At 32.7% G+C, this 14,333-nt stretch overlaps 1 protein-coding gene across 1 annotated transcript; it reads left to right on the top strand.

Annotated features, from left to right (window-relative positions):
- Window positions 1-1,472: 1,472 nt before the first annotated feature.
- LOC101021270 (olfactory receptor 4Q2) lies at window positions 1,473-5,578 on the top strand. The gene has a single exon (XM_021940937.2). It carries the CDS (start codon window positions 2,546-2,548, stop codon window positions 3,485-3,487), a length of 942 nt encoding a protein of 313 aa, XP_021796629.1. The 5' UTR covers window positions 1,473-2,545; the 3' UTR covers window positions 3,488-5,578.
- Window positions 5,579-14,333: the final 8,755 nt, after the last annotated feature.

Genomic DNA, 14,333 nt, shown 5'->3' on the forward strand with positions numbered 1-14,333 from the left:
TTTATATTTACTTAAGACATTTTTGTAATATTAAACAGAATTAAATTAAATCTAAAGTCAATAATTCTGACTAGAAAAGGTACTCCAGATAAAGCAGTACAAGCAAAGGTGTACTGGTAGAAGAAATGCAAGGCCCCTGAAGCCAAATTTTCCTTAATGTTTCATCATCCTTTCCATTAACCTCAGCCGTGTGGACCAGGGGACCCTTACCTCTCTATAAAATCCAGCTGACATTATTACAACTCTCATATCTTCTTTTCCCCTTCTATTAATTGCTTTCTACCCTCACATCCCAGTATCACTCAACACCTATATTTTTATGTTTCATAATTTCTGAAAAAGTATTGATTAAACATTTTTAATGATTTCCTTTGTGATTTGACTGTGAGTGGCTGAATCTCGAAATCCCTAAACATCAGAATTTCCTAATGGTGGCCAGTGTAACCAGGGGTTTTCATCTTAATTCATTAATTTTCTTGGTCGATAATATCTAGGATGGTTGTATATTGTTAATGTGCCAGGAGTCCGTGACTGCAGGACCTAAGAATTTACAGACAAGAAGGTATGTAATTTGCTTAAAATCTATTGTACTGACAGCCTTTCTTCATGCTCCTGTCATCAGGACCCACCTGCAGAATCAGTATTCAATAATGTGCTCTTTTTCAATATAATACTGTCTATGCAATGTTATATTGTATAAATCAAACAATGCATTTTTAAAAGGTTTTCAGAATATATGGCCAGCAAAATTAACAATCTTTGCCTCTGGGAATTGGGAACATAATTATTTTCTTCATGTGTTTCATGATTCTGAAACAGACTGATGTTATTTCTAGACAACAACTTTTACTCTCAAAACAAGTTAAATGGATTATAGTTAAGAGAAATTATTACCTGAAAATTAAGTAAAATGTTAAGTAATAATTAAGTTGCAGAAAGATAAAAAATCCATTTTTTTGATTTTTGTGTATAAAAATAAAATGTCATAAACCCTACATATATGCATAGGAACTCTCAGTAGGTAAGAAAAAAGTCTCAATTGTTAAAGTGAATTTTTATAAATATTTTATTGCCTTTACATGTAGTCTAGTGTCTTACATAATTTAACTTTTCTGTGTATATAGATTGTATCATATTTTAAATATAGTTTTGTGTCCTGTGTTTTCTCTTATTATGTGATCATTTTCTAAAGTAAATAAATATGTTTTAAACTTCAGTTCAACAAAATAGTATTTAAATTTGGAAATTTTACCTCATAGTGTCTTGATATTTTTAACCGTTAGCACATAATTGATGTAATCTTTATAGTTACATAATTGCCTTAAATAAGGAATATGTAAATTTTATTATTTTTAAGCTTTTATTTAGTTTAAAATTAATTTTATTTTTAACATTTTTATTCTTGTCGATTTGCCTAAATGAAAGTATACAGTTTATAGATTTAGAAGTGGCACAAATTATAATAAGATGAAGAAAATTCAATATTTAAACTTTAAATTGCTATCTAATTATTACGTCTTAAGTCTTCAGAATGTTGCTCTGTGTATGGCAGAACTGAGCTGTAGAATCTGAGTGAATAATGGCTATCACGAAACACCAAAAACACCCCTCCCTGCAGTTCTCAGTGGACCATCACCCATTTCATCTCATACAGTAGCATGTTCCAGCTATTGCTCGTGTAAACGGATAAAATATACACAACATACAAATTGCTATTTTTGTCTCAGAGAAATAGTTGATTTTTATTTGATTTGATAGACTAGTCGAAGGAGAGTCATTTCAATGCATGAATAACCATTTTATAATTATATTTAGATCATTATAAGCATAATGTATACCTACACGCCCACAGCTATGATTTAAGATAAAAAATATATCATTGACAATAATAAACTAGAAATAAGTGTATTATAGAATATGGTAAGCTGGAGAGGCATATCAAAGGAAATATAGTAAGAGGTCATTGAACTAGCAATAATCCCAAGTGGAATGTGATCTTTCCTGTAGCTATTTGCACAGGTTAGAGTCCTACAAGAGTTTTCTTGATGGCAAAGGGTACAGGGATTCCCTTTTTTCAAATAAAAGCTCTACAGATCTAATGTCCATTTACTGGAATCTGAAATTCTACCTTTGATTTTATTTTTTCCCAAATATTTTTATTAAAAATAATATTTCAGAAAAATGCAACATTTGTTGAGACTGAATGTGGAAAAGGAGAGAGAAGTTAATGTGTTGAATGATGGAAGGGAGAAATGCATCATGCGGAAGTTAGCGGCTTGGAGCCAGGTAACTTCATGTTCTAATTAACCTTGACCATGTCATTAGTGTCTCAAGGTTGCAGTTGGTGAAATAATATACACTGATATTAGGTAAGGAGAAAATAATTTCTTTCAGCTAATTAATCAGGATGTATCTTAGAGGATGAAAAATCTCTCTTTTGAAATGAGGAGAGTCTTTATTTGATGTGAATTACCTCATACATTTTAAATGTCACTACTAATGTCCTATTGTTTAAATCTCTTTGATCTAGGTAGAACCAGGTCAAATGGATAAAAACCAAACAGAAGTGGTGAGAGAATTTTTCTTGTCAGGCTTCTCACAGACATCATCTATTGAAGCAGGGCTATTTGTTCTATTTCTTTTCTTCTATGTGTCCACTTGGGTGGGCAATGTCCTCATCATGGTCACAGTGGCATCTGATAAATACCTGAACTCATCACCCATGTATTTCCTTCTTGGCAACCTCTCATTTCTGGACCTATGTTATTCAACAGTAACGACCCCTAAGCTTCTGGCTGACTTTCTTAATCATGAGAAACTCATTTCCTATGACCAATGCATTGTGCAACTCTTCTTCCTCCATTTAGTAGGGGCAGCTGAGATGTTCCTGCTCACAGTGATGGCCTACGATCGCTATGTTGCAATCTGTCGCCCCCTGCACTACACCACTGTCATGAGTCGGGGGTTATGCTGTGTGTTGGTTGCTGCCTCCTGGATGGGAGGATTTGTGCACTCCACTGTCCAGACCATTCTCACTATCCGTCTACCCTTTTGTGGGCCAAACCAGGTAGACAACTTTTTTTGTGATGTTCCCCCTGTCATCAAACTTGCCTGTGCTGACACTTTTGTCATTGAATTGCTCATGGTATCTAACAGTGGGTTGATCTCCACCAGCTCCTTTGTGGTGTTAATTTCCTCCTACACCACTATCCTAGTCAAGATTCGCTCCAAGGAAGGAAGGCGAAAGGCACTTTCCACGTGTGCCTCTCACCTCATGGTGGTAACACTGTTTTTTGGACCCTGTATTTTCATCTATGCTCGTCCTTTCTCTACATTTTCTGTGGACAAGATGGTGTCTGTACTCTACAATGTTATTACACCAATGCTAAACCCCCTCATCTACACACTTCGGAACAAGGAGGTAAAGTCAGCTATGCAGAAGCTCTGGGTCAGAACTGGACTTACGTGGAGAGACCAGGAGACATGAGACATTGATGTGAATTTTTCAAAGTAGAAAATCTGAGGTTAAAATAATTACTTTTTGAATAAGGAGTTAGAAGGTAATTGCCTAGTTTTTAAATTTATTTCATTAAATCCAAATAGTCCTATTACTGACTTTATCATTCAACTGTACACTATAACTAATCTGTTTACTTTTTTATTGAATCAAATCTGTTTTTCTATCAGATTTTCTTTTTTCATCTCATCTATTCATCTCATCAAATTTTATTTCATCCACTGTTTCCATTTAGTTTGTCATTTAGAACTAGTACAAACCACTTTTTCTAAGCCTTCACTGCCTTCTCTACCTTGCTTTATTTCTTTCCTTCAATTTTAAGTTATTCTAACTACAGATGGTCCCTGAGTTATGATGATTCACCTTGTAATTTTTTGTCTTTAAGATGGTGCACAAACCATACTTTGAGTATTCATATAACCATTTCATTTTTCACTTTCAGCAGAGCATTCCATAAATTACATTCAACACTTTATTATTATAAAATATGCTTTGTGTTAGATGATTTTGTCTAACTATAGACCAGTGTCAATGTTCTGGGCATGTTTGAGGGAGGTTAGGCTAAGCTATCATGTTCAGTAGGTTAGTTTTATTAAATACATTTTGACTTACAGTATTTTCAACTTACTATGGGTTTATTCAGACATAAACCCATCATAAGTGAGGAGCATCTGTAGATATCTGCAGTCAATTTAAATGTATTTATTTCTGTACATATTTAAGAGAATATCAGTTAGATATATTAGAGTGAATTCAATTATGACTATATAACAACAAGCTAATGAAATACATTAGCTTCATCACCTTATCACATGTAATGGAGAGAGCAGCTGCTCAATATTGTGGGTTCAAATATCCCTCTTTGAATTACAATTCATGTAAACCTGAAAAACTGAAGCCCTAATTTCCTCATATGTAGCATGCATAAAATGATGTGTACTTCTCAGTGCTGGTGTGAAGATGAAAAATGAAAACAGACATGAATATGTCTACTATGGTGCCTGCCTCATAACACAGTTCGAAAATAATTTATTCATTAAAGTTGATTTTTTCAATGATATAGGGTATAGAAGGTAAAGTTCTACATTGGCCGACTTACCATATTGCAACAACAGTTTGATCTGTCAGTTTGTGCAGGATACTTGAAAGTATATAGAAATGAGTTCATGACATTTTCACATTTGTCAATTTTTGGGAAGTTTATTTTATATTACTGTCATCATTGTCGTCAAAAAAACCCTCATTGACATTGGTTGTATCCTTAAGTTACATTAAGACATATTCATAGGCCTGTTTACTGTTTACCAAATCTTTATAATTAAAGATAAAAAATTAAATCTACATTCAAGTTTACAAGAAACTGAATGAAAATTAAAATATAAAATACAAAAGAACTGTGAAGTATATTGAAGTACTTACAGCTTTTTTAGTCTTTGGATTTTAAAGCAATCGTAGCAACAAATCTGCATGACAAAGACAGAAGCTAAAGAGGTTTGGTAAATTTATTAATGACTGAGTTTATATCTTTATTATCTTTATACTCCCAAACTAACTTAAATACCTAAAACAAAATAAATAAAATGGGATAAAAATGTGTTAAATAAACGCGGGAAGCTTTTATATCTTCTCTCATCAATGTGGCATTGACAACAGAATAAATATTTTAGAGAGGTTTTCTTTTCTCATATTTAGTAAAAATAACTTGTAAAAATTTCATTGAGACATAGAAACGCTTTCAGAGATGTTAAAGATGCAAGAATTCACCAGACTTGTATTTTATTTTATTTTAAGTTCTTGGATATACGTGCAGAAGGTGCAGGTACGTTACACAGTTATACATGTGCCATGGTGGTTTGCTGCACCTATCAACCCATCATCTAGGTTGTAAGCCCCGCAGGCATTAGGTATTTGTCCTAATGCTCTCCCTCCTCCTTCTCCCCACTCTCCGACAGGCCTGGGTGTGTGGTTTTCTCTTCCCTGTGTCCATGTGTTCTCATTGTTCAGCTGTAAGTGGGAACATGTGGTGTTTGGTTTTCTGTTCCTGACTTAGTTAGCTGAGGATAATGGCTTCTGGCTCCATCCATGTCCCTGCAAAGGACATGATCTCCTTTTTATGGTTGCATAGTATTCCATAGTGTATATGCAAACATTTTCTTTATCCAATCTATCATTGATTGGCATTTGGGTTGATTCCATGTCTTTGCTATTGTGAATAGTGCTGCAATGAATATATGTGTGGATGTATCTTTATAATAGAATGATTTGTATTTTGGGGGGTATATACCCAGTAATGGGATTGCTGGGTCAAATGGTATTTCTGGTTCTAGGTCTTTGAGGAATCACCACACTATCTTCCACAATGGTTGAATTAAACAAATTTTAAAATTTTATAGCAATACATCTAATGATTGATACATTTACATCTAAAATCCAACATACAATGTTCCTGTTCAAATAAAATATGAAGCTCAGAATTTTTAAAAAAATTACTAATTTTGACAGTGTGGGTCAGCTTACAATGAAATAACAATCCCTAAAATATTATTCACTTAACAAATGTTTATTTTATATTAATGCCACAATAATAATATGGGATGCATGTCAGCCGTTGATCTCTGCTTCTTGTAGTCACCAATAGATTCATGCTGATGAATTATTTACTTCCACATGTAATTTCATTATTGCTTGGGTAGGAACACAGCCATGTGGTGAATCTCACCCTGGCTCTTGAATCTTCTCATATTGCATTGACCAAATGAATTATACCAATAAGTTCAATAATTGGAAAAACTTCTTTAAAATATGATTATTCAAGGTACTCTGCAGAAGACTTGGAAAATCTGTAATAGACTGGGATTCATTAAATATATTTAATCTATTCTTAAATTTCTTCCCACAAAGAAAACCTACATTAGCAAGTTCTTTAAACATACAAGAAAAACATAGCACCAACGTTATACAAACTCTTCCTGTGAGTAAAAAAATAGAGAATACTTTTTATTTCTTTTTGTTACCAGCATGTTTTAAATTTCAAAATCTGACCATGTTATAATAATAATAAATTAATTATAAATTAATCTCACCTATGAACATAAATATAATGATCACTTAAATAATTAGCAAATTATATCTATTGATACATAAAAAGATAATACAATATGAACCACTTGTCTTACTCCAGATTTGTAAGACTAGTTGAAAATTCAAAAATCAATCCATGTAGTTAACTATGTTTACAAATTGATAGATGTAAATTATTGCAAAATTCAATACCAATTTATTTAAAAAAGATATCAAATTTGTAAACTACGAATCCCAAGTAACCTTATGCTAGGGAATCCTTAATCTGATAAAGAGTATCCACAAAAACATTCTAAAATAAATATTATGCTCACTGTTGAAATATTAAGGACTTTCACGCTGAAACTAAGAAACAAATAATACTTGATATTGCCACCATAATTCAACAATATTCTGGAGACTTAGGCAGTGTAATGAGACAAGAAAAAATAAAACGGTATAAGAAATGGAGAGGAAGCAATCAAATATTCATTATTAACAAATGTCACAGTATACATATATAGATAACTCAAGAAAATGTACAGAAAATTGAATTAATAAATTAAGTTAGCATAATCACAGAATATGAGAAAGTCAATAGTCTGAAAATAAATTGTAGACTCCCAGTTCTGGAGTAAAATGGAATAGATACACTTTCCCCTACGCATGCTACTAGGCACAACTAAAAACTCTGGATATTATATAATGCAAACATTAAAAAAAAAAAGAAACTCTGAAAGATAGAAGCAGCAAATCAGGTAGAAACTTCAAGACCCAATACATGGCATGGTAATTTCCCTTTTTGCATTTTTTATTTCTTTTAATTTGCCTCATATAAGTCCAAATGGGTGTTGGAGAAACCAGCAGCCCAAAAACACACCAACAGACGCAGACATAAATAGTACCCCCATGCCCCCTCGCCAAAAAAAAAAAAAAAAAAAAAGAAGAAGAAGCCTACTATCTCTAACCAGAGGACAAGAAAAAAAGAAGCCTGGAAAGATAGAAAACTTCAAGACAATAACTGTTCTCCATCCACAAAAGGCCACAAATAAGCGATGGCCTATCTTCCCCCAAAATAAAGTAAGGAGTCCAGATTTCTAACCTTTCTGGTAGTAATAACCCTCTTCCCATTGGTGTCATTAGAGGCTATGTGAAGAGCTGGCAATTCTACTCCATCCAGTGAGGTAAATTTCTCCTCACTGCCAAGGTGATATCAAAGAAGGTTGAGTTGGAAGCCAGTTCGTCAACACTTTCCAGCAGTAAAGAGTACCCCCGTCACCATAGTGTCAGTGGAGGTCATATAGGGAGTTATAAGAAGGTGACCTTTTCCCTCCCAGCCAGCAGAGACATAGTAAGGAGCTTGGACCCTCACCTCTGCCCAGCAGTAATGAGGCACCCTGCTGGGCCTTCTCTATAGAATCAACAGAGGCCAAGAGGGGAATCTAATTTCTACTTCCATTTTGCAGATGGCATAGTGCCAGATGAAGCCTGATAAAACAAAAGATTTTAATAGTATCCAGAGTCTCATTACATTGAAAAATTTAGGATTTAATTTAAAAAACAAAAACAAAAACTCCCACCATACAAACCAGAAAAATCTCAGCTAGAATGAAAAAACAGTGAATAGATGCCAATTCTAAGATAAAACAGATACTAAAATTATCATAAAATTCTTCACTGAGAAATTACAAGCATATTTGAAGGAAATACAAAATAAAAAGTCTCAGCAAATAAATAGAAGACATAAAAAAGAAACAAATGGAAGTGGAGGTTTTATTATAGAACTGAAAAATATAACAGAAAGAAAGAAAAAGAGAGAGAGACAGAAGGAAGGGAGGTAGGGAGGGAGGAAAAGAAGGAGGGAAGGAGGAAGGGAAGGAGGGAAAGAGGGAAGGAGGGAAGGAAGGAGAAGGAAGGAAGGAAGGGAGGGAGGGAGAGAGGGAGGGAAGAAAAAAGGAAGAAGAAATACAGAAAAGCAAGCAAGAAGGACACCTCAGTGAATGGAATTAAAAGCATACTTGGGAGGACAGAGGGAAGAATCAGCAAACTTCAAGACATAACAATAAACATTGAAAATGTAAGAATCCTAGAACACCAAAAGATAAAACAATAAAAAGAAACATATGTGTAGATACAATAGCCTTTACTTCTCTTGAGTTTTCCAAATTGAATTTGACAGTTAAAGCAAAACTTATTGCATTATTTATTGTTGTACCCAATGTATATAAATAGTTAGGAAAATTTTGTATTTAAAGTATGGGAGGATAAAGACTGAAAGAATGAGATTTCCATACTGTATTTGAACTGGTAAATTGGTTACATAATGTAATAGCTAGAATGACCACTAAGAAACCTGTAGAAAGAGATACACCAAAAACTCTATAGATAGATCAAAATAAAATTCTAAAAAAAACATTACAGTCACCCACAGGATAGTAGGGAAAATAGAACAAATTAAAAATGAGGGAAGAAACCAAAATCAAAAATAAAATAGGAGACTTAATCCTATCGACATTACTTTAGATATAAATGGTTTAAATTCACCAATTTAAAGACAGAGATTGGCAAAGTAGAAAAAAATAACCTTTTACATGCCATCTAGAAGAAACTCAATTCAAATATAATGACACAGGTGTGTGAAAAATAAAAAGATGAAATAAGATGCACCATGCAAACATTAATCAAAAAGACGCTAGAGTAACTGTGTTAGTATCAGCTTTATTCAGAGCAAAGAAAATTACCAGGGACAGAGTAAGATGTAACACAATGATAAAAGGGACAAGCCATAGCAATTCTAAATATGTATGTACCATACAAGTTAGCGACAAATTATGTTAAACAAAAACTGATAAGACTGAAAGAACAAATAGACAAATCTACAATTATAATTAGATACTTCAACATGCCTCTTTACACAATTAATAGAGATAGTTCATTAAGTATATAGAAGAATTCAACAACACTAACAACCAACATGACCTAATTGACATTTTTAGGACACTCCATCAATGACATCAGAATGCACACCCTTTTCAAACACCCACAGAACATTTACCAAGATAGGTTATATCCTGAAACGTAACACAACAACCTAAATGTCCATCAATGATAGACTGGATAAAGAAACGTGGTACATATACACCATGGAATACTATGTAGCCATAAAAAGAACAAGATCATGTCCTTTGCAGAGACATGGATGGAGCTGGAGGCGATTATCCTTGGCAAACACAGTTACAGAAAACCAAATACCACATATTCTCACTTATAAGTGGAAGCTAAATGATGAGAACAAGTGGACACATAGAGAGGAACAGACATTGGGGCTTATTGGAGGATGAAGGGTAGGAAGAGTTAGGGGATCAGGAAAAATAACTAATGGGTACTACGATTAATACCTATGTGATGAAATACTCTATACAACAAACACCCTTGACACAAGTTTACTTGTGTAACAAACCTGCACATGGACCCCTGAACTTAAAATAAAAGTAAAAAACAATATTAAAATTGCATGACATTTGCCAGAAGCCATCAAAATAAAAGTATACAGCTTTGAAAACAAACTAAAAAAATGTAAAATAATTGAAATCATATGGAAGATGCTCTCTAGCTGTGATTCATTCAGACTACAAAGTAAGAATAGAAAGATGAGACAATCTCCAAACACTTGGAAACAAGCCAAATCATTTATAAATAAGACATGGTCATAGAAACAAAATTGAAATGAAACAAAAAATACATTAAACTGAATTAAAATGAAAATATAATATACCAAAATTCAGAGGACAAAACAAAAGGAATACTGAGACGAAAATGTATACCACTAAGTGCTGATATTATTAATCTTTTTTGATATTGTTCCATGTATCATTGTTTTAGTGCTCTTCTTTTGGTTACATTTCATTTTTGCATTTCCAGTATATAGAAATACAATTGACTTTTAAAAGCTTTTTATTTTAAACACAGAGCCACCAAATGTTGCAAAATATAATGCAAGCATACCATTCCTAGATAGAACATCAGATTCTAGATATTGGATACTGGGGAGAAAAGGTTGCTTAAATGAAATCTTAGAGTTGCGGAAGTTAGTCATTACCCTGTGCATGATCCACAGGTCACTCATGATGGAGGGAGCCACAAAAGCCAATGTTTGGGGATACATTTTCTTAAAAGTCTTTCTGACCTCATCCTCTTCAAACTGCTTCTGAGTTCAAATAGGAAGAAACTAAGTGAAAAAAAAAGTTTGCGCATTTATAGGAAAGACATTTTACTTCATATGAAAACCCTTAGGCCGGGCGTGGTGGCTCACACCTGTAATCCCAGTACCTGGGGAGACTGAGGAGGGTGGATCATGAGGTCAGGAGATCAAGACCATCCTGGCTAACATGGTGAAACCCCCCTCTACTAAAAATACAAAATATTAGCCAGGCGTGGTGGTGGGCGCCTGTAGTCCCAGCTACTTGGGAGGCTGAGGCAGGAGAATGGCATGAACCTGGGAGGTGGAGCTTGCAGGGATCCAAGATCATGCCACTACACTCCAACCTGGGAGACAGAGCAAGACTCCGCCTCAAAAAAAAAAAAAAAAAAAAAAAGAAAAGAAAAAAGAAAAAAGAAAAAAAAAGAAAACCCTTAAATTTGAAACTCTCTTATGAAAATTTAGCATTTAAAATGACTTACATTAATAAAAGTCTTCAGACAAAATAATTTGATTTTAACATTGTTTTAATATTCATGTTGAAGAAAAGCATGAATATATCAAAGAGAATTAGGAGAGGAATCAGCAGATATCTTAATGATTGCAGTTAGAGACATGGAGGGATATTTAAGATTCCTTCAGTTTCACAGAAACTTATCATTGACCTGGTCTTATAACCATCAATAATGTATCTTAGGAGGTTGTGTTTTTAAAAATTAGTATATCCTAATGATGGATTTCTAGGATATTTAATTATGAAAATGCATCCTGGTCCATTAATAGAGACTTATACGTTAAGAAAACCCTTCCAACCATTCCTTAATAGCATTTACTCCTGCAGATAACATCAGCAATTATTCAGTGGTTCTCAGTCATAACAGTGAATGAGAATCACTTGAGGCAATTTATAGTAAAAAGCAGATTTCTGGCACTGGTTCCTAACGTTCAAATTCAGCTGGCCAATTATGGAACCATATTATTTGCACTTTGAAACATTCACTGTAATATGTATTTAACTTACCTCATTTCAAAATCAGAAAATGAGCTTTGTAAATGCTTCCTCACAATTCAGGAAGCTTCCTCTAATTTGAAATCTGTGGCTTCTTATGAACTGACGGTGACAAGTTCTCTGCAAATGCACATTGTTTGTGAAAAACAAAAACTGGTGATTTCTCTCAAGTTTCACTAACCTATCAATAGCCAGGTTTACTCAGTCCAAACTACTAGATAAACCCCAGGAATGTCTGTGCCTAGAGAGTGCAATGATCCACATTTATCTTTATGGATCTGGACAAAGCAATGTGGAGAGTTGAGCAGAGATTAGGAATGGAGCATGAGCCATTGGATAGTTCTGAGAACTCAGAAACACCTCATGGGATCTCGTATATATTTGGGCATTTACTACATGACTATTCCTATGCTAAACACACACACACACCAACTATATATATATATTTATATACACATACACACATTATATATACATACAATATATCATATGTATTTATAGTGCATAAAGCATATACACACTATATATTATATATAAATATATTTTAAATATATAATTATATATATAAAATTTAATAAGAAAGAATCCTAGAAAATCAGAGAAAAGCTGAAGGAATAAAGTCTTCCTAAAAATCAGCATTGGATTAGGTTTCTCTTTGATGGGCCTTCAGAGGATATCCTGTTTATTTCTATCATAGTTTTCATTTTGCCTCATATTTTGTGATTGTCTGTATACTTGTCTTTATTTCACTAATTGAAAAGATCCAAGTGTCTGGTAATGTATGTTCTTAAATACTCTATCTTCACTCCTAGATCATTGCCTGGAATCTGAAATGTTGTAGGTACTTGAAAAGCATATAATAATTGAATAAATAAATATATAGATAGTATTTATTATATTTTGATTAAAAAATTATGTCCAAAGTCTGCAGCAAGTCAGTGATCAGTATTACATCCATAACAACAAAGAAAATTACTTTTAAGGCAGATCTTGATTTCTCTTTAAGTTTTTGTTAATGTTCACATATATAGGTGTAATTGATTGTAAAACTTGACTATGTTCAAAGTCTATAAAATAAAAAAAAGAGTCTTATAATAGGCAAGGGGACTTTATCTTAAGGCAGAAATTGTTTTCCTTCTGTGTTCTTTTATATTTATGCATATGTTTGGATTGCAATTATAGGGCAAGTTGTAAGTACGCAGGAGCATGCCTTCCTGGATTGAACACAATATCCAAAGTCATTGGTCGTTCCATTCAATTGCTTAAGTAACTCAATCATTACTCAATTTGCTCCTTTGGTTTAATATCTCACAGTCAACCCAGGAGAAAATTGCTTGAGTTCCCTGCACGTTAATTTAGTAAAAATGAAATTTAACTCTTGTTTATAATTGTCTTCTTAAGATCCATGGACATGTAAAAATTCAGCACAACATCTGCATCTGTGGCATTCAAACATACGCTTCCTGATAAATGACTCCCCAGGAGACAGAATCAAATCAGAAAGAGATGCAGTGTTTATTGAAAATCTACTTTGGGTGAAAATGTGTTAATTTAATAATTGAATATATATTAAATGTAACACTATCATTTATGTTTACATTATAAAATATTTAGCTGTAAAATATGGATTTTTCAATGTTAAAATGGATTTCTGTAATGAAAATCACTGGAATGTATTCATTTTTTAAATAAAAGTGTTCAGTATAACACACATCTGCTAGGAAAAGTATATTTTTTAAATCAATAAAATCTTGAAATGGTGCTGTCTTTTTTCTCCTTTCAAGCTTCCAAAATTAGGACAAATATTTGCTGGGCATTACTTAATCCCAGGCATGCCTCCCTGTGCCTAATGTCTCGTGTTTTGAATAATGCACTTTGCAGTACTGAGCTATGATTAGGAAATAAAAATGTCTTTTCATATTAACTTTTGGGGCAGAATAAACTAGTAAGATAAATCTGGTTTTAGAAAATGCAGAGTTCATTCCAAAATATATGTGTGGAGTTGAAGATATATATACATATGTGTTATGTGTGTGTGTATATACACACACAGATATATTTTCACAGATATATATATCATTTTATCTTATTTTACTAATATATACACATACATAGATACATTACATATATACATATACACGCATGCATGTATATGTTTGTAATAAAATACATACATTTCTGTATATGTAAAATATATATATGCATACATACATGTAAGTATATATTTGTAATATAAAATAAAATGATATATTTTTGTTGAAATCAACTGTTTCTCTGAATAAATGATGTATATATCATTTCTCTGAATATATAGTAATATATATAGCTTCTCTGAATAAATGACATATTTTATATTGCATATATACATGTACGTATGCATATATATTTTAAGCTTTGTATATATATACAAAAAATATATAAATACGTGTATATATTTGTTATATAAATACATACATTATGTATATATGTAATACATTATATTTACAAATTTGTAATATAAAATAAAATGATATTTTTTTGTTGAAATCAACTTTTTCCCTGTAATATAA

The sequence above is a fragment of the Papio anubis genome, chromosome 7, assembly GCF_008728515.1.
Source record: "Papio anubis isolate 15944 chromosome 7, Panubis1.0, whole genome shotgun sequence".
Taxonomy (NCBI): domain Eukaryota; kingdom Metazoa; phylum Chordata; class Mammalia; order Primates; family Cercopithecidae; genus Papio; species Papio anubis.

Bases quoted from the DNA above. Each gene is read 5' to 3' on its own strand.
- LOC101021270 (XM_021940937.2), top strand. From the start codon at position 2,546: ATGGATAAAAACCAAACAGAAGTGGTGAGAGAATTTTTCTTGTCAGGC.